General features: G+C 37.2%; 1 protein-coding gene across 2 annotated transcripts; it reads right to left on the bottom strand.

Annotated features, from left to right (window-relative positions):
- Positions 1 to 1,138: 1,138 nt before the first annotated feature.
- On the bottom strand, positions 1,139 to 7,266 carry Ubc7 (ubiquitin conjugating enzyme 7). Of its 2 annotated transcripts, XR_010952906.1 has the most exons (6): positions 6,928 to 7,266; positions 6,693 to 6,774; positions 6,400 to 6,518; positions 4,772 to 4,912; positions 2,360 to 2,456; positions 1,139 to 2,261 (listed from the first exon to the last, which is right to left on the bottom strand). XR_010952906.1 is itself a non-coding variant. In XM_067782927.1 (5 exons), exons 1-5 carry the CDS (start codon positions 6,968 to 6,970, stop codon positions 2,143 to 2,145), a joined length of 504 nt encoding a protein of 167 aa, XP_067639028.1. In that variant the 5' UTR covers positions 6,971 to 7,264; the 3' UTR covers positions 1,139 to 2,142. The 2 variants fall into 2 exon arrangements, 1 of the variants encoding a protein (XP_067639028.1); XM_067782927.1 differs by lacking the exon at positions 2,360 to 2,456 and having other exon boundaries at positions 6,928 to 7,264.
- Between the last annotated feature and the right edge of the window lie 14,675 nt (positions 7,267 to 21,941).

Raw genomic sequence — 21,941 nt, forward strand, 5'->3', positions numbered from 1 at the left:
ATATTTGAATTGTAAATAAAAAAATGAATTGTAACGACCTAAAAAATCAAATGATATTGAGACACGGTAGGGGGGTTAAACCCCCAAAAACGAGTGATTTTTGACCCCTCGAACATAGGGGTTAACACTGCCATCTAACGTGATTAAAAGCAGGAGATTGAATTTGAGTGGTGTAATATCCGCAATAAATCTCTTTTGGCTGGCTGTGGATGAGCTTCCCGTCTCTCAACTGGGGGAGAACGTTAACGTAACCTTTATAAAGGAACGCTGGCTGTTGGTGTTGTAGCGCTTAATACACTCCTCGAAGGTTTTGGGGAGTGTTATCTATGTCGATAGTCGTTTAGTAGTACGCTCCATTTGGCTTATATATAGAAGCAAATTGGAAAAGGTTATGAGATCTGCTTTCCGTATGGCTTATCCAATTAGTTTTAACAAAACGTTTTTCCTATTACTAGAATAATATTTTTTTATGTTATGAAAAGAAACTCACAGATTATTCAGTCTAAGTATCGATTTCTTTTATAGTTCCGGTTTCTATTCCAGTGACGTTTCGTTTTCCAGTTCCGTTTTCGTGTCAAGTAAGAGCTTCCTTTACAGTTCCGCTTTCTTTTCCAGTTGTAGTTCTTTTTCCAGTCCCGGTCTCTTTTCAAGTTACAGCTTCTTTTCCAGTTCCGTTGTCGTGTCAAGTAACACCTTCTTTTCTAAATCCGGTTTCTAACTCAGTTCCGCTTTCTTTTGCAGTTACAGTTTCTTTGCCAGTTCCAGTTTCTTTTCCAGTTCCGTGGCAATCCTGACGGCGACGTTGATGGAGCGGTTCTGTACTTTGGAGGCGTTTGTGCTCGCATGTCCATTAAAGGCGAGCATACTATCAAGCGTCTACACAAGAAAAGGAAAGATTTGGGTATGTTATTTGCCAGACCACTAATAGTGGTTCCCCTTATTATAATAAGGGTTTATGAAACCTGAAAATTCATTTTAAAAAGCTTTATAAACCTTTCGTTTTTTTTTTTTTTTGCAAAGGAAGTTATTATCATATTCCGAATTTTATTTTAGAATTTTTGGGCATTATTCCTCACAGCCGGCATCTCAGGCTCATTGAATATATACATACCATACATAAAAGAAAACCAAGCACATCGCATTAAAATCGTTTTGAAAGTGTTTATGCTTATAAATTTTTCGCTTTTAATTTACATTAACCTTGTATTAATAAAGTAATTTAAAAAATTATGTATTGATCGAATAATTTCATTTACACGTTTATGCATGTATATCTTCTATATTTCTTTAAATACATAAACGAACTTAGTTTAATTTAACAATGGTAGCAAACAACAATGAAAAATAATTTTAAAATCCATGCATCGAAAAAGTAAAAGGAAAGTTGTTAAATTGAGTTTAAAGTGAATTATATCGTTTTACGTTTTGTACAGTGGTTATTATTTGGAAAAGTAGTGTACATTTCTGTATGTATGCATGTGCTATATGTATATTTAAGATTCTGGCTTGTTTTTGTTTACCATTTTATTATCATGTAAAAAACCTTAACAGCTTTATAGAATTTAACACTCTAATTACGATTTTTGTTAGGCTTTAGAAGTTTATTAATTTTACTATTGCATTTATATGTATGTATACAAGTTATGTAGCATTTGAAAGAGGATACATTTTCTAGGGTATTCAAAATGCAAACTGAGATAAAAATAAAATTTAGATAAACTGTTGAAAAGATAATTTTAAAAATTGATAATTGATTCTAGTTTTTGCGTAAGGAAGAGATAAAGAGCCTAAGAAATAATATAAATTGTAAAACCCAAGTTGCAAGAGCAATATACATACATACATTTATTTATTTATTTATTTAGTAAGTATACATATTAGGATATACATTTGTTCATGACCGGAGGCGTTTCGCTACCAACGAACTGCATTCATGTTAACTTTTTTGTTCAATTATATTTTTTGCTTTCTTCATTGTGTATGTTTATAAGTATATATACATGTTGGACAACTCTATAATACTTCCATTTCGTTATGTTGTGCTATATAATTTTACTGTAATCGTTTGGAAGTAGTTAATCGGTTTCTACAGTATCTTCAAAGTCGTCATCATTCCTCTTTTTCTCATAGGGTGGTGTAGTTTTATGATGGTATACCCAGCGTCTTACGAACTAAGCGTTTAGCGATATCGTTGAATTCTTCTCGTCGTTCCCTCCACATAATGGCCGCATCCACATTAGCACCCGATTCGGCATTCGGTTCTATAAGAAAAATAGAAACGAAGTAAGATTAGGTATTATTTTTGGGAACGAAGTTAGATAAATATGTATGTATACACTAGCTGCCACTTGGGCCTCACCTGGAGAGGATTACATTTATGGTCTTATCCACCTCCCCTTCTTTTAGATACTACACTTTTTACAAGATTGTTTCGCAATCTGCTATAATCATGAACGCTAGATAATGAGGAGAGTAATAACAGTTACTTTAAGGTAAATGGATATCCATTATTAACATGAAACAAAGAGGTGGAACCACAACTCGGTATCTACGTCGGAATCCACTTCATACAGGCCTAGATTGTTTAGAAAATTTAAAGAGCGTATACTTTGCAAGAGTTGGTCAGAACGATTTCCACTTTACGGTCGGAAGTACTGCACTCGAAGAAACTTTACTGCACTCGAAGAAACTTTACTCCCCCCAGCGGGTAAGGGGGTCAGAATATACCCGCGGTAGGTATGCCTGTCGTAAGAGGCGACTAAAATACCAGATTCAAGGGGTGTGTAGCGCAACCCTTCAGGTTGCCAGCGCAATATATAGCTTCTCCAAACCCAATTGTCAACCTCACCTATCCGAGGCGAATCCTGTTTCACTAACAGACGAGGCTCTGGCGACCCCAAGCTCCTCATGGAACTTGGGGTGGGGAGGGAGGGGATGGCCTGAAGGTTTAATGTGGCCACATAAATCGTTCCCGAAATGGTCGGGCTAGTACCTTAATGGTGCTGTGGTACCGGAGCGTACCGGATCTGTATCCGGCAAAGGACCATCACATCGATAACACTCCCCAAAGCCTTCGGGGAGCAACCTTATCGCTACAACAGCAACAACAACAACAACAACAACAACAAGAAACTTTACTGATAATTCTCATCCGCCATGAGATATATCCGACAGACTGACTATATTGTATCCTTTCAAGAAGAGCTTTGATTATCCAAGGCGCCAATGTGTATATTTGTGATCAACCCATGGCCATTTTGCGGATCTATTTCAATGAATGCTTCCGATCCGATAGGTTTTATTGGCGAACTTGTTCTTGTTAGTTACTTCTACCGACAACTCTTTCGTAGCCAGGCTAGTAGGTTAGAGCTGGACCGCCAGTCACACGAATATAGTCGGTTGATGCTGCTATTTTCTGAATGGAATAAAGGGGCACCGGGAGGTGACGTAAAGAAGTGCCCACATTCGCAACACTTTCCTAAGCCTTCGTAGTAATTTTGCAGTAAACAACATTATCTGATGGGAGCAGCCACGTTGTATAATAAGCTTAGAACACTTACTGATGGCGTATATTTCTGTTTGTAAAATACTCACAAATATGCCTAAGGGCGGTATTAGTGCAGGGGCTTAGTGGCTACTAACCACTCTACTGGTTAATAAGCAATTTTTCGCTTAAGATGTTGCCACTCCTACTGATTGATCCCTTTTAAAACCCTTTTATCTTAAACAATTTCCGTTTTGAAGTTACCTGTTGCGGGAATACAATGGCAGCCTTTGTTATAATTCAAATTTTCTGTTGTCTGTGATTAGGTGTATGTGCATCTGCTGAGTCATTTCGTTGCTGGTTTTGCAACGAAAAACAAACAATTGTGCGGTGGTATATCAGAAATTATTTCTTTCATTTAGAGAATTTGCGCTTAGAAATGTTATGGTAACGTAATGCAGACTAATTTCGAAGTAATAAGTAAACAGTAATGAGGAACCAGCCTTCTAACAGTAGCATACTTTTTCTTGAGATCACTTATTGGAACTGTTAATACAACAACAAGAATGATGACATTGAAACAGACTTGCAACAACGTCCTCTTGGTTAAATAATAAATAAAAGCAAGTGTACATCAACATATTTGTTTCACACATATACATATGTAATATATTACATGCATGGTTTGACACGACGGCCACACAACAACAACAACAACGGCCACTGACGTGAATTACGTTCCCGTAATTATCAATATTTATACAGAAAATCGCATAAATAAATAAGTGCATAAGCACTTTGAGTTATATATATCTTTGAGACGATATGTTTTAATTACTTAAGACGTCATTGCATAGTAAGACGCGTAGCTTCATTCAAAATAAACAAAAGCAATGAACTATAACAATAACAACATACGTGATACATTCTTTACGGCATATTACGATGCATTGATAAAGATACTCCCGAACGTTTTGGGGAGTTTTATCTATAATCATTTTTTTTATATTCATTTATTTACTTGTCTACAAATTTAACAATTAATCAGACTTAATATAGTCACGGTTTTACTGTACAGAAGCATACAAAGTGAACCGGCGCGTTTCGGTAATTAGCACCATTAGTTACTAGCGCCTTTTTGGACGGCCATAATCGTTTAAACTGTTAACGGTTAAGTTACTAGCTAGACCATCTAGGGAGCGATTTTTAATATTTTACACGATACGCTCTAATATAGCAACATACGATTTCTTACAAATATTCATAAAATTCATTTCAATCTCATACCTGCTAACATTGAAACTACGCTAAGTAGAATTTTCTCCACGCTCTGCACTGGACTCCAACGTTCAGCTGATAATTCGTAGCCCATTGGATCATCGCCAGGCGCATGCAATATTGATATACAAACGCGTCCATCAGCAAAAACTGTAAAACAAATGAATATGTCATTATCGAAAAAATATCTGTTAATTTGTTATCAAAATGTTATCGATGTATTATCGAAAGGGTAAAATTTTTTTTATTAAATGATAGCCGGGCAATTATTCTTTCTACTGTGGCAATGTTTTTTCGATAACAAATCGATATTTTTTCGATAAAAAGCGGCAACTTTTCGATAGCAAATTGATATTTTTTCAATAAAAAATTGTAACTCTTCTACAACAAATCTATATTTTTCGATAGGAAATCAATATTTTTCAACAACTTATCTATAACTTTTATCAATATTTTTTAATAACTAATCTGTAACTTTTTGATAACAATTCGATATTCATTTTTATATTTTTTCTTATACCGACATCTCTTCGAAAAATGTCGATAACAATCCGATAATAACGGCCCGATAGTTTTAAAATTTAGTTTTCCGAACCTTGCTAAATGATTCCGAAATAGTAACGATATGGTCCGAAATTGGTCTTACATAGTCCCGTGATTATTTCAAAATGGCTCCGAGATGATCCGAAGATATTTCTATAACGATCTCAAAACACCTTAACATATTTTGGATTTAACCTCGAAATAGTACCTAAATAACTCCGAAGTAATTTCAAAAATAATTTAAAAATTTAGTCTGGAAATAGTCCCTGCATGACCCCAAAAATTTAACGATCTCAGCGATAGTTAGAAAATATCTGTGATAAGCCGAACTAATTTTTCTGGCTAACCGTTAAATGCAATATCTGAAGGTGTTGCGAAAGCTTTGAACGTTAGAGCAGCTTCTCTGTGAGTCCCTGGGAGAAAATAAAACCACCTTTCCTCGGCAGTTGACTTTAAACTTATGAAGGTATTCCGGTTTTTACGCTACCAATTATCTGCCACCCTGAATTCAGAAGAATGGGAGCAATTAATACCCACGGAATTCGGCAGATAAATACACAAAACTAGAAATACAAAAATGGAACCCAAGGACAGTTGCGACAAACATTTGAGGACCCTGAAAAATAAATTTAACGCTTAAAGAACAAGGGCGTACCTGACAGCTTTACTTCATCCTTATTAAAGTTTCGTTTTACCCTTGGATGCCTTAATCCAGTGCCCATATTCATTTTATAGTCTCCGAAACTTGAGACAAAAGAGAAACATGCACAACGCCCACGGGTGTTATTCCTTTTTGTTTAGGAACTAACACCCACAGGCTTTACTTCTTTTCCAAAAAGGAAATAACGCCCATCAGGAAAAGGCCGTAACGCCCGCGGCAGTTATTTCTCTTTAGAAAAGGAATTAACACCCGCCTACAATAGGAAATAACGTCCGAGAGATTTACTTTTTTTCTAAAGGGAGATAAAGCCTTATAAGTTACTAAAAATAAATATATTGTATAATCTAATAAGTTAACGCCCGCAGGATATTATTGCACTGTACCGAAATTTCTGTGTATACAAAAATGTAAACTTAATTTGGGGATTACTTACTGTTAGGGTGAAACATGTCACAGGTAAATTTCATTTTTGGTGGGCTCAGCGGATAATCAGGCGGGAATATAAGACGCGCTGGAAAAACTCCACCTTCAAAACATGTACCTTCCGGTCCACTGTTTGATAAAAAGCAAATTTAATACACAAACAACAACAGATACAAGACATTACATATGCCAATTATGACAGCTTAGGCCAAGCAATATTTAAAGCAAAGCAAAGTGTAATTCTTGCTTTGATTTCGCATCTTTGCCATAAACTTACATATCTATATGCAAATTACGACTTACGCTATCAGCGCCTCCCATTCAAAAAAGTTGTCTTCGCTTACAGGTCCAGCTACGATACCCTCCGGCGGATCTAGTGTTAACTCTGAAATATAACAGGTAACAAGAAGAGTTTTAGCAGTTGTGAGGTATAGTAAAGAATTGCCGAAAATGTACATTGGATCCTGCAGAAGTGCCAACAGACAAATCAACACGTCATACATTTCGTAATGTATTCATTTTACATATTCATACTCACGTTTGTATTCCGCCATGAGCCTTCGCAACGCTGATCCGGCCATTAGTTAGCTTTTATTTTGATTTGGCAGCGAAAGCAGCACTTACGCAGTCCCGAAGTTTTCCACGCCTCCAAATCAGTCTTTTGCTGTAGTTGTTTTAGTTTTGGTGGCGGCCGGGACTTTTCGCGACGTACCTGTCAATTTAGATTTTTTATTTGGCCAACGCTTTGAATCAAATAAAACTTTTGCCACACATAAATTTTTTTGTTGTTTTGCGACTTTTTATGCAGATTTTCAGAGTAAAACTTTTTTATGGATGTTTTCCTGTTTTTTGTTTTGTCAGCGTTGACAGTGTCAACTTGACACATGTAAACATGACTGCCAGACTCGAAAATTTTTCGGACCTAAATATTTGAAAAAGAATCAAATGAAAAAATGGTCCGTTCATTGTGCAGTTTAGGGGCCCACCCTAAAATTGTGCGTTTTTATCGAGTGAGGTATCAAAAGACGCGTATTCACGCCTAGAGCAAGAATCCGAAAGCGGAAGTTAACTTTTTTTACACGTTTAAAAGTTATCCGCGAAAAACTCTTACATTGGGAACATCACGTCAGGTTGTAAGTTTAAGTTATGCGAGGGTTCTTTGTACCAGTTAACGACACCGATTTTTTGTAAACTTTCGACCAGATGTATTATTGTAAAAGTTTTTTTATTATTATAAAATTTAAAAAATTCCAAGATTAAGTGAAAAATCAAAAAGAAAACGTGTAAATGATTGCTTTTATGTCTGTAAGGTTGCTACATTCGTTTTGAGTTTACCGCGTTTACATGCGTAAATTTATACAAATCGTGTAAATGATTTTTCATTTACGCACTAGAGAAATTTATGCGTTTAATGATGCGCTTACTGGTTTCTGAAAATTTTCTACCATTTGCATACGCAGATCACACAAGAAGAAAATTGTTGGATTATGTGTTCCATTTTCTTCACGTTGGAGTACTCTAACAATACTCCTTTGCAATGCGTTTGCGGACCACCATCAGCCGATCATTACTCGTTTTTTAACGACCGTGATCACGACACGATGACGTTTGAACAGAGTTGCCAAAAGTAAAATATTGCATACAAATAACCGATAATAAAATTTTACTATGGGAACTCTGATAAAATGAAAACGCGCACTGGTTTTATGTATTCATACTATAGTATAGAGAAATATTAGTTTCTTTATTCACGCAAATGTTAAATAACATAAGAATATTTGTAGTATAAAATAGAGAAGTTGTATTTCCCCTCTTCATTTACTTTCATTTTAAATTAAATTCACTCCGATAATTCTTTCCGACGCAATTCCTCTTTAGTACTTTGGCATATGATCCTCTGTGTCTGCTCCATGGAGTACTACAGTGAAAGTACTTTGGAAAGTACTCTCACGTATGTACTCTATGGAATACTCACAAACAATGCGAGAGTGGGATCGCCTACTTCTCTCCTAGGACATCGCAATGTTAATTGGAGCACATTTTTGGTATGAATACAGATTAGTTTTGGAACACTCCTATACTCCTAAAGGAGTATTTGTTACACTATTTATAGGGTACTCGCGTTTTTTGAAGGGATGTAAACATTAGATCAGCTATTTTTTATGGGCAATTCATACGTCTTTTTCCTTTAGCTCTTGTTTTTTTTTCTTTCATTCGCTCAAGCAGTCAACTGTGACGTAGTTGCGCAGAACGAAGCAATTTTGAAGCCGTGAATACGCAATCTGGGTAGGTGATTTTTGATTTGCATATAGGCATCGCGAACAAAACTAAAGTCTGGTAATATCTATGAAATCAGGAAGCGGATGCTATCATTTTGCTGTTCTTGTCTTTGCTAATTGTCAACTATGGTGAAAACATACGCATTACCGTTCAGGCGCGCTTTACAGAAGCAACCGGTTCATGAAATTCTGTGAAAAAAGGAATAACAGCTAAAGTCTGTTTATCAAATGTTATTCCACACAGCATTTACAATGTTAAAATATTTACAATTTATTTAATAATTTTGGAAAAATTTAAACAACATTTTGCAGCAATGAGGGCAGTCCCCGCTTAATTCATACAAAATATTTACTGTTTTTAGACTTATTTTACATATACCGAGATTATCTTCATTTTCGTACTTAGCTCCTTATCGTTAATTATATAACTAGATTTCCCATACAAATTTTTTCCTTCGAGAATCGGTAATTATGATCAAATTTTAGAGATGCGGATTTTTTTCATAGAAAAAGTTCTACCTCTATACTTTAATCTCTAATTGGAATCACAAAATAAAAGAGAAACGTGAAAATTTGACAGAAAATAATCTAGTTCCCAGGGATGTAACATACATATGGGAACGTACCCAAATTACGTGACCCCTTTAGGGGGAGGGGGGACGGCTTTCTTTAGGTATTACACCTGGTCACAGGGGAGAGGGGAGGGATTGAGACTTTGTCACATAGTCAATAATCTCTATAAAATCTTGCATTTTTTTTGTGGAATTTAAGTCGCGTCAAAAATTTCCAGGAAGAATCGTCAGAAAAACGTGCACGGCTATGCAGTGGACGACGTGTCTGGCGTGCAACCTATGCAGATCCTCTCTTATGTATCGTGGAGCAAAGCGCGGAGTGGATAGACATCGAGGCTGTCGATGAGGAAAAAATAATCACGTCTGAGGAAACTCCTGATGCTACAGCTCCCATAATCTTGATGCTGGAAGCGTATGCGTATTCGTTAAAGTTGAATTAGACGAAAGAAATAAATAAAGGACAAGACTTTATAAATTAAGTTGTTGTTCAAATATGTTTTTAAATAGTTGTAGAAAATGGGACACGTAGTTTGGGTACGTTCCCATATGTACACACGTAGATTCTCATTTGGCGATTTATTGTGTAAACGTGGTCTTACTCTAATCAGAGAATTTACACTTAAGTACGTCGGCGTACTTACTTATTTAAAAAACTAATATTCATGAAAGGTTTTGTTTATACTTATATTATACTGAGTAGCTCCTCGTGGAGAACTGTCCTTGAGTCACTTACTCCAGGAAGGCTTCGAACCTAACCCCGGTCTTAGTAACTGGTACTGCTGCGTCTGCCGAAAAAAATATAAACACTTAAAATGGTCACACTTTTGTCTGTATGTCTCGTGCAAAGCGTAGTTTCACCGAAGAAAATGTCCTGGGCTAACTCCTAATACTCGTTTTCGACACTTTTTAATCATTTGTGGCTCTTTGCTGTTCACGCACAAGGGCGAGTTACGGCCGCTGTTAATGCTCTATTAGTAGTCATGATTTCCGTGGTACAGTTGTAACGATCATCATCAATGCAGGTCATTGTTGATTGTACGAACAGTAGAAATCCCGACTACCAGTCGTTACCAGGCCTCCTGGCCCCCACACCATATGCCAGCACAGAAGCTGCAGGACTGCGACTTCGAACTCATACCTTCGTCGACGTAATTTTCTTAGAAGCTTTAGGTGTAGCTCCGAAGACTTTATGATGGATATTTTTGTCGCGTTAAGCTGCTAAGCTACACCAGAAAAACACGTTGAAACGTGAGGGAGTAACTATTCGGCCAAGGATATCGCCATCGAAGTCGTAAACTGTCTCAGTAGATATTGGTGAAAATTATATAATCCTCGGCGCATCTACATAGGTTCAATTTTACAAGGACCCTGGAAAAACTTGTTCAGATGTAGGCCAACTTTAGCAGACGTTTGTGTTCGAAATATTCATTTCATTAGTCTTCTTTAAACCAAAACGATATTTTAGAATGAAAGTCGACCGATTTTAAATTGAAAGATTTTAGTGGTTATATATTCAGTCCAAACTGTTGTTTTCCGGCCTTATGATATAAAAGCTCTTTATGGATGACCGCGTTGCTTCCGATTTTCGATTAGTTCGACTGTCCACTATCTGGTCATTTGTTCGACTGTCTTGGAAAAGCTTTGGCTTTACCACTTTGAGTCGTCTTAGGATGGACAATGCATAACCTGGTAAATATATGTATGTGCCTACGTGTTCACATTTGTAATGGTAGCCGGAACGCGAAGGTGGTATTTAAACTATGTTGATAGGCTATAATCAATGTGCTTCACTCCAAGTGATAGGGCCGCGAACTATAAGAAACGTCAAACCGGAAGACTTGGTGTGGAATGATGAAGTGTGAATATCAAAATCAACATTCAGACGATATTTTATAGTTTCGCAAATAAATAACAGAGGTTTGAATATATTCCTAGTGATTTGTCAACCTTTCTCATACGTACATATACATTTTTTCAACTTAAGTATGATATGAGAATCTATTTAAGGGATTATTTAAATCACTGGAACCTACTAAAGGATTTTGCATCACCGATTTCACTTACTCTTTTGCCAATCGGGATATAGAACTCTTGAAAAAATCTGCACCTTTTATGGATAACTATCTTTTTTAGTAACTTGAGGACCATTTGAAAACATGTTCGACTTAGGTCATTTTATTTGAATTCATTGTTCTTTATTAAATATTATGCAAAGTGAGCATAGAAATTTATTATATAACTTTTCTTTTAGTGTTTTGGTGAATTGGGTGATGCAAAGTCCGTGTTAAGCTGGCATTGAAAGCGCCTGTTTTTTAACCCTTATTACACCCTTTACACCATAGTTCCAGACAGACCTCGAAAATCTCATAATCAATACCCACCACGATTTTTGCCATTCTGATCTACAGGCGGACATCAGGGGGGGGGGGGGGGGGCGATGCCGGCGGACCAAATAGAAGAAACGACGTTCTCCACGTTAAACGGGGACGCCCCATACGTATGATAGGAAGCTGACACAGTTCGCCAGACATTTCCATCGTGGGCGCAGGACTCGTAAACTGCGTCAACTTGCAGCCGATGGTAACATTGGCATCCGACCATCAACCCATACTCCTTTCGCCCTTTTAGCAATTTCGAAAAGGAAAGGGGGAAGATTACAAAACTTATACAGACAATCGCTTTCCTGCACTCCCTATCCCGACTGAAGCTTGTCAAGGAGTCCGCGTCGTCCGCGGGCTAGTTTCATTCTCGCCGGAAGAATCCCGGAAATCTGGACATATTTTCCAGAGGCCGCAACTCTAGCGCAAGAAAAATCAGACTAAGACAATGACAAAATATCCATCGCCTTCGGCGAGAAAGTGCTGTCAGATGCGAAAAAATGCGCGAGCGCTTTCTGCCGACAATATGTAATGCATTCTACGGTTGATAACGCCAGACGATAGGCCAGCAGGCGCGTTAACAAGCATAAACGCAGCGTGTCCCCAACTACCATCACCGCCAAAGAGGTTGAATATGCCATCGTTCATGCTAAAGCATCTAAAGCAGACGGCATAGCAATTCCGATGCTTAAAAAACTAGGCAAAGAGGGGTTTTTTAATTATCTAGTGCATGTCTTCAACCTATCCCTGTCCACCTGGAAAATGGCCAGGGTGGTTCCGATATTAAAGCCAGGAAAACTAGCTTACGTAGGAGAATCTTATCGTCCGATATCTATCCTATCGCCAGTAGCCAAGACACTTGAAGCTGTTCTGCGTTCCTATTTAACTGCAAACATTCGTCTTGCCAATCTGCAACATGGCTTTCGAAACGCCATTATCACGAAGACAAATTGAGGATTTAATCAAAAACCCCACCACAGGACAGTACTCGTTGGGCTAGCCTATCAAAAGTTTTTGATACGGTCAACCATGGCACTTTACTGCAAGACTTGGAAGGATTCTCCCTTCCTCCAAGTCTCAAAAGGTGGACGCAAATTATCTATCTGGTCGGCAAGCATCAGTGTAATTCAGGAACATAACATCTAAATCCAGAACAATTAAACAAGGGGTACCACAGGGTGGTGTCCTATCCCCTCTTTTGTTTAACTTCTGCAATAATGATCACTGGTCCAGGCCCACACATCGATGAGCTTTGTAATAAAATAAACAGCTATTTCCCACATCTCTCCTTCTGACATTGTCACCAACCAAATCATCGGTGACCTTATTTACAACATTGACACGGCAAATGTCGACCATATTGGATACCCACGTCGATGGCATTACGCTACCGAATGTAGTACACTGGAAATTATTGGGGTAAAGACAAAGAAACGATCATTACCACTTACAAAGCAATTGGCCGGCCGATTGCATGCTACGCTTCCCCAAAATGTCGCCAAGCCCAAAGGCTACTAATTGAAAGAAAATACAGGCCTGCCAAAACACCACTCTCAGAACCACTACGGGCTGTCTTCTTGTATCCCCAGAACACCACCCACACAATGAGGCGAGACAACACCTTATTAGGAGGAGAAATGAAATGTTGAACAAACAGTTTTTGTTGAATACCCAAAAACCTGGGCATCCCAACAGTCATATGATTGAGGAGGCTACGCCTCCAAGGGGCTTTAGAAGTCATCTTCGTAAGCATTATGCGGAAATACGGAAACTGAGAACACAGCAGTATGAAGTAAAAAAAATCAACAGGTCCTCAATGATATCCACAAATAGGCGCCGGACCTCTATGCTAGGAATTGCCCGGCGAACTCAGTTCTTAAAGAAAAATATCAAGAACTCATAGAAGAGGAACGCACTTTCCCCATGGAGACGCGCGTCCTCTAGCTCAACTTCGATCTTCGTACTGTAACAGGTTAAACTCTTACCTATCCAGAATCAAGCGCTTGCAATCTGGAACCAATGCCTCTAAAACCTCTCTCACTATGGTCCACCCCTGTTGAAACAGCAAATCTCTTTGGACTCCCGTTAGAGGATATTGATGACAATTTGTGATCGGTCGCGCCGATTGGATGGGGCGAAGCACTGCTACAACAACAACAGAACATTCTTCATTTGGGGACTAGCAGTTTTTGATTACCGCATATCCACATCTTATGAAGCAGAACATCGTGAATGCGGACCTTAAGCTGCTCTGACAACTAGTCGGGCAATATGGAGCTCGGCGAGGCCCTCAGCCCATGGGTACGGTGTATACCATAGTGTTGGGATAACCCATGAGGGTTCCGACAACTTGTTTGACGAGAAACAAGCATTTGTGCGCCAGAGTGACTATCCGCCGTTAATGTGACTACTCAAATAGGCCAAGACCTTCAGGCTGTATTAGTTCAACGAAGATTGTAGGCATGTGTTGCTCCAATAATGTTTTGGTGTGAATTCGGTTCGAGAAAGCACAACAGCCGTTTTTTCTTCTTACTTCGGTTTAGTTAATAGGTCTCAGGACACTAGGACCTGTACTACTAACATATGTACTTAATTCCGCTTTTGTTTTTGTAAAACGATAACTTACATTTTTACATGTTCCAGTTTTAAAAACAAAGACAAAGCGTTACTACCCAGTAGGCAGATTCCAGCAGGTCTCCACCTCATTGTTTACTTCCTCTCCGTCGCTTTCAATATGGACGGCGAATATAAACGAGAAATTAATGCAATCACTGAACTTAAAAAAAAACGACAAACAAATAAATAAATAAATACTCAAAACATATGACAATAAATGCAATGAATGCCACAGCGGATGCAGATTTCACCGAATTTCGGAGGGGAGGGGCTCATTGACTGGATGCATAGCGCATCAGGAGACATGTTCGCCCGGCAGGTGCTGCGATTGTTCCCAGTCGGTTACTGTTTTCTGCCACATTGACTGTCACGAAGGTATTGTTTGAATGCCAATTGTTGTGGTCACTATGGAAATTATGAACAAATAAATGGATTTATTTCACTGCCGTTGTGCAATCGAGGGAGCGGGGGTTGGAAATAAATGCATTTAAGTGCTTACAGTGAAAATTTAAATAAATATGCATATATACGCACACAAACATACACACACACACGCGTGTGTGCCACATAAATGCATTAAAGCATCATTGCATTTGTTGAGCGGAACCGGAAGCCTCGGATGTGTTTTACACCACTGCAGGACGTTCAGGTGCTCCAGCGGCAAGCGTGTCTGATAAGAGTTTGTCGGTGTTTATTATCATTGAAATTGCCGTTTTGATCGGCTTTTCTGTAATTTAACAAAACAATTGTAATTGAGTTTATTAAATTAAAAATGTGCAATTCAAAATTTCACCCGAGTGACCAATTTACTGGCGCTTGGGATTGCAATTACAATGCCCGTTGCTTTGGAGGACTGCAGTTTGTTGGAGTACTTTGGTGTTGGCAGATGATGGCGGCCAATGTTTTGTGGTGTTTTTTCGTTTTTAGTTGCTAATTAATGTAAAACGTTTTTGAATTATTTTTCGATTTCGTAAACATAACTCGTTAAGCCAAATTCGTTTTGCTGAGCATTGCCCGGGGTGTTAATTAAAAAATGTTATACAGCGCTCTAGAACAAGGTATAACGCAGGGCTCCGAAATATTTATCTGCATATTCACGCACGTACTTTAATGAGTTTATGCACGATAGTGACTATTTGGAATTAGTCACTATTTGTATTTGCAATTATCTTTGTGCGTTAATATTTTTTGCAGAACCTCAATTGTACGGCTATACAATACCTTTTCCAAGCCGAGCATACTCAGAAAATAGAGTACAGTACTTGGTTTCATGCAGTGTATACATGTGTTTACGTTCAAACTGGAATAAGTCACTATTTTGAGTGTTTTTCTCGTAATGCAATCACAGTCGAAAAGGATATGCTTTGCAGTCTCATCCGCGTTGTCGCAGAACCGGCAGATGCTGGTGGCACAGATGCCCAGCTTTGCATCTGACTTTTGAGTCTTCAGTGACTTGTTAGTACCCCTGTTAGCATTCGTTATTCACTTTTGGAGAGCTTTATAGTAGCTCTGTACTGCTTGATGTTGTATCCCCCTAGAAATAGCTTTGCGTCACGCAGCCCACCGCTTTGGTTCCAGTGTTGACTCCTCAGGTATGCCTCTTTCCTCCTGAGCTGATCCTTTATTGTGTGAGTTCCTGTTGCTATAGGTTTAGGCGAATACTTCCGCCTGAAAAATGCCTGTGAATCGTCTCGTCGGTATGGACATTCTTCTTCTACCTCTTTCTAGGTCTATTTAAAACCTCTTTTAAAACTTTTAAACCTTGACAATATCGTCCCTTGGATGAGTGGAAGTAGCTCCGACACCCCTGTTGCAGGATCGAATTACCTTGTTACTGCCGCACCCTTCATTAGCTATATTCGCCAGGGTGCGACGTGTTGTCTGTTCTACTACTATGTGTAGCGGGGTCACCTCGAGTAGCACCTCTTTCGCCGCAGTTGAGCACGAGCGCAATACCACCATGAAGCGTCTGCACACCATTATTGCTGTTGTAGCCTTGGTTGTAACGTTGTCTATATGTTTCCTCCTTAGTAACTTGGAGTCGAAATTTACCCAGAGATACTTGACTTCAGCCACTGTCCCCAACGATCATCACATGAATTTATACCCTTTTTGAGATGTTAAGTCCTATTTTTGCACACCAATTCTTCTTCAACCTTAGTGCTCTCTGAGATATAGCACACAGACAGCTTTCAAATTTACCCTTTCAAATACGACGTCCGCATATCCTTGGCATCGGAGACAATTGTCTGACAGTAGTTGCAGGAGCTCTTGGACCACCATTAGGGGCGACAAGACAGTCTGTGGACAGTCTTTTGTTGTCTTGATTTGCACTGTGTCCTCTCTAGGACTGGCAAAAATTTCCAATTTAGAAGCAGTGCCGTTTACTTATATGTGTCCACGCATGGCGGTCTCTACGCGTCCTGAAAATGCTCGCGTATCACATTCTAGAAGCCTCATCTAATCTATTGACAGTTCGTTTAAGGCTCGTTTCGGGATTGTTTAAAGAATTTAAATGGGACAAGTCTGTGATTATTCGGCACTGTTTCCAAACGCATTTGAGCATTATTTAAGGGATCTCTTCCGAACTGTTTTTAGACCATTGCAGAACCGTGCCCGGATCATTATACTAAGCGTGCTTTGCACACAGAGTATATTAACTTTGATTGGTTAACGGTTGGTTGCACAGGTATAAAGGAAACGAGATAGATATGGACTTCCATATAACAAAATCTACAGTATCGAACAAAAACTTCACTAAGCCATGTCCGTCCGTCCGTCCGTTAACACGACAACTTCACCATATTCGGTATAGGGGCTTATCTGGACCCTGAATAGAACGGTAATGAAAATGAGCGAAATCGGACCATAACCACGCCCACTTTTTCGATATCAAAAATTTAGAAAAATGGAAAAAATGAGATAATTCAAAAACGAATACCGCTAAGCTTATGAAATTTGGTAGGTGGATTGGAATATGGGCGTGGTACCACCCACATTTAAAAGAAAAAAAAATTGGAAGTTTAACAAGCCGTTAAAGATATTACATTGAAATTTGGAAGATACGCTATCCTTGCCAAATAATATAGATTGAGTAAAGACAATCGTCGTGGACGAATAAAATTAGCTATATCTTTACAAAAAAAAGCTCTATATATCAGTGGTGTTTCATTTCGAAAGTGGAATTATAGCAAGAAAAAACAAAGAGTTAAAATTTATCAAAATGGGCGTGGCACCGCTACTTTTTTGACCAACCAATTTTCTATGTTTCGGGAGCCATAACTCGAAGAAAAATTAACGGATCGTATTAAGATTGGGTGCACATATTTTCTTTATAGCAGGAAAATTTTTAGTAAAAATGGACGGGATCGGTTAAAGACCACGCCCACTTCTATATATAAAAGATGTTTAAAAGGGTTGTTGTTTTTGTTGCTGTTGTAGCAATAAGGTTTCTCTCCGAAGGCTTTGGGGAGTGTTATCGATGTGATGGTCCTTTGACGGATACAGATCCGGTACGCTCCGGTAACACGGCACCATTAAGGTGCTAGCGGCACCATCTCGGGAATGATTTATATGCCCAATTTAAACCTTCAGACCATCCCTTCCTTCCCACCCTCAAGTTCCATGAGGAGCTTGGGGTCGCCAGAGCCTCGCCTGTTAGTCAAACAGGATTCGCCGCGGATAGGTGAGGTTGACAATTGGGTTTGGAGAAGCTATATATTGCCCTGGCAACCTGAAAGGGTTACACAGCCCCTTGAATCTGGTATTTAAAAGGGTCGCAGACTAGAATAATAAGCTACATATATACATACATATAATGATACTTCACTTACTAAGATTTGTTGCAAGAGGAAATCGGGAGACATTTTTTTAATGGGCGGTGCCATGCCCCTATTCCGATCAAGCATTTCACAACATTTCTAGAGCCACAAAAAAAAAAAAAAAAAAAAATCCCTTTTAGCAAATTTCGAAAAAGTAATAATACCTGAAACGAACTGTATAATTGAACCTCACGCTGAGTATATAATGTTCGGTTATACTTGAGCTTAGACACCCTTACTTGTTTGTAACTATCTCCGAAACAGAAATACATATATTTGAACGCATTTTTTTGGGTCCCGCAATACGTCACTAAAAACTGCTTTTTAGTTTTTAATGTACATTATTCATATTTATTAGATTTTTTTATTTTTGATTCAGACATTAAACATTTTGAATTTCTTTTTCGAGGTTGTAATCTCCATTTGATTACTTAATTATATTAACATAAAATACAATTATTTGCGCTTTAATTCAGTAGAAGGGGCGTCAAACTATTGATAATCTCACCAACGATAGTTTTCTGAAAATTATTAATATCCAAGGTAGTAATGTTTTAATTAATTTGCATCAATAGTAAGGGAACGTACCCAAACTACGTGACCCATTTTCTACAACTTTATTTGATTTATATTTGTTTTTATTAATTCGGCACCCGAAGCGTTACGCGAAGCGTGCGTGCATACACATAATTTAAGAAAAAATGTATTTAAAAACATATTTGAACAACAACTTAATTTATAAAGTCTTTTTCTTTTTTATTTATTTTTTTCATCTAATTCAACTTTGACGAATACGCTTCCAGCATCAAGCCACTGGGATACATCGTAGATTATGGGAGCAGTAGCATCAGGAGTTTCCTCAGACGTGATTATTTTTTTCTCGTCGACAGCGTCTATGTCTATCCACTCCGCGCTTTGCTCCACGATACATACGCGCTCTTTTGGTCTCCTGGAGAGGACTGCAGAGGTCGCACGCGAGACACGTCGTCAACTGCATTACCGTGTACGTTTTTCTGATGATTTTCTGAAATTTTTGACGCGAAATAAACTCCACAAAAAAAATGGAAGATTTTCTAGAGATTATTGACTACGTGACAAAGTCTCAATCCCTCCCCTCCCCCTGTGACCAGGTGTAATACCTAAAGACACCCCCCCTCCCCCCTAAAGGGGTCACGTAATTTGGGTGCGTTCCCTAAATGGTCGTATAAAACTGTCGATATTTGTCATAATAAAAGAAAGCTTGAACAATGAAATTATAGTTTGTCATAATTATGTCGATAATTATCGATCGTACCGTAACTGCCCTCAAAAGTTTGACACCTCTAGTAAGTAGAGTGGCCTTTTACGATTTTATAAATCGCACTTTTCTTAAAATTTCTAGTAATTAACATTTCCAAAACTGTGCAAATTTTTACCCGCATGCTTATGTTTATATAATATTTATTGCTTTGAAATTTAAAAATCAAATTAAAGAAAAGTACAAAGAATAAAAAATTAAAAAATATAAAAAAAAAATGTTTTGAATAAATTATAAATTAATTTTTATTTGTACATACAAAAAAGCTTATTGGTTTAACATTCTAAATACAATTGTTTTTGTTTTACCGGCCTCTTGATAAAGGAATCCAAGATCGAATTCCAGCTCAAGGGGTATAACAATAATTTTTAGGATAATTATTGTTTTTTTTTTTTAATGTTTCTATAATATAAATATTATTATTCCAATATTAATTATAGAAAAATTAAAAAAAAACAATAATTATCATAAAATTTATTGTTATTGGCTCGAATTCGAACCTGGTATTTTAAATACAGTTAGCGCTACACGGCTAAAACCGATGTTGGTTTTGTTTTTTATATTTTACATTGAGCTCTATTGAAGTTTAAAATTTTTTTTTTTGGAGTTTTAAATGCACACTTATGTATATTTCTAAAATTTTAATTAAAACTATTTCTTTAAAAATATTTCTTATTTCTTTTATGTATATATTTTTTCATTGTTACTTTAAAGTATTTTGTAAGTACATAATTTTATCTCAATATTTAATACTTTTATTGTGCATTGTATTTGTTTAACAATATTGCTTTATCGTACGAGTATTTTTGATTGTTGTTTGCCATAAGTATGTATGTATAATTGAATAATTAATTTTGTAGAATATGTATTTCAGTTATGTGTAATGTTTAACCTCTTATTTTATTGTTATTTTATGTATTTTATTGGCTCATAGTTTATTGTTCCAGTTCTATTTGCTAATTCACACATTTAACACTATATTTTAAAAACATGTGTGTATGTACATAAGTGCGTATGTTTGTATGTATGTACAGCAGCGTTCAGATACTTAGCAGTGATAATTTTTATTAAATTTCGCCAATTAAATTTTTTTCTCTCGGTAATTGGAGTTTTACGGCCGACCAAAAGGTTTCGCTTAATTCTTTCCATATTCGTTAGGGAAAAATTCTATGAATTACGTAACTGAAACTATGCAGACCAAGCTCAATAATTAATTTAGGCTGTGTGCGAGTTGACCTAAATTTCTACCTAAATAGAGAAAAAATCTAAATTACTGGAAACTGTCGGCAAGGCAGTGCAAAATAAAAATTTAGAATTTTTATGAACATACTTATCAACCTAAATTCAAATGTCAAATTTCCAAAACAAAAATATTAATTTTTCAATATTGTATATGCAAATAAATGGCTCTTGTCCATGCAATTTAAGTAAATCATAGATCATAGAGCGATGATCCCTGCTGCGATTAAGGTCCGATCGAAGTGATGGTGAGCTCAATTTTGTTCAATCTGATGTTGGCGACACATGAATTGGATCCTTCTCAAATATGGACCACAATCTGAACATATTTGGCAGCCAAGTGCACTAATTGGCATAATGAAGTTATTGGAGGCGTACCAACATCACAGTATTGAATTCGAGATTGTGGAAAAGGCCATTGTGCACGTGCTCCACTATGTCCGAAAAAAGCCTTATAAAACGGAGCCACTGCATTTTCTTGAACTGCTATCTTGGGATAGGTACTTACCGCGGAACCTAATTGACCTCTGTTCTTTTTAAGCGTGAAAACGCATCAAAAATACCAAATTTCCCGTTTTATTATTTTCTTTGCAGAAATAAACAATTTAGGGTTTCAAATCAACTCACACAGTTTTGACAGCTTTTTCCTAAATTATTGCAGTGCTGGAAAGTTCCAGTGGTATATTAGTTTAGGTACCTAAAATTTAGGAGAACTCGCACCCAGCCTTAATAATTTTACGAAAATTTCGGCCATTTTATTTGATTTTTTTTAGTATGCAGTTTATTAGCCCAATTAGTTTTAGTCTCACAAAGTACAAGTTATAGGCCTTTCTAAATTCGCATTGATTTTTACAACTTTTCTTCCGAAGGGTGTTTCAGATTTTCTTCAATTAAAAAAAAAAATTGCACCCCTTTTTTTAAATATAGGAAATAAAAAAAGACCCCGATCGACAAAATTTGAGAAACATTACCATAGCTATTTTTCTGCTCGCTGCTGTATGTAGGTAGCTAGACTAAGTTTCTGGTTTTATATATCTATTTATTTAATAAGATCTGCAAATAATTGGACTAAATATTAAATAATAAAATGTTTGAGTATGTATTAATACATTTATGTATGTAAATATGTATGCATTTACATAGATATGGCAAAATATATGGCATGAAATCTTGTTGCATGTAAGATTGGGGTCTTCCATGGCAACTCAACCTAGCAAAAGGGAATTACATATCTAATTAAATAATTTGAACATTATATAGCCCATTCTTACCCGATTAAAAAAATGGAAGTGATTATTAGTCCCTAAATTTTTTTCGTCGTCCAGAGTGAAGTAAAATAAAGAAAGGGAG

Source organism: Eurosta solidaginis, chromosome 4 (genome assembly GCF_040869045.1).
Source record: "Eurosta solidaginis isolate ZX-2024a chromosome 4, ASM4086904v1, whole genome shotgun sequence".
NCBI classification, from domain to species: domain Eukaryota; kingdom Metazoa; phylum Arthropoda; class Insecta; order Diptera; family Tephritidae; genus Eurosta; species Eurosta solidaginis.

What these genes read in the sequence shown, in the direction of transcription:
- Ubc7 (XM_067782927.1), bottom strand. Translation starts at nt 6,970, where the DNA reads ATGGCCGGATCAGCGTTGCGAAGGCTCATGGCGGAATACAAAC. An exon ending in GAATGGGAGGCGCTGATAGC is followed by an intron (nt 6,519 to 6,692) that starts GTAAGTCGTAAT and finishes TTTATCAAACAG; the next exon opens with TGGACCGGAAGGTACATGTT. An exon ending in CGTAGTTTCAATGTTAGCAG is followed by an intron (nt 2,262 to 4,771) that starts GTATGAGATTGA and finishes TTTTTCTTATAG; the next exon opens with AACCGAATGCCGAATCGGGT.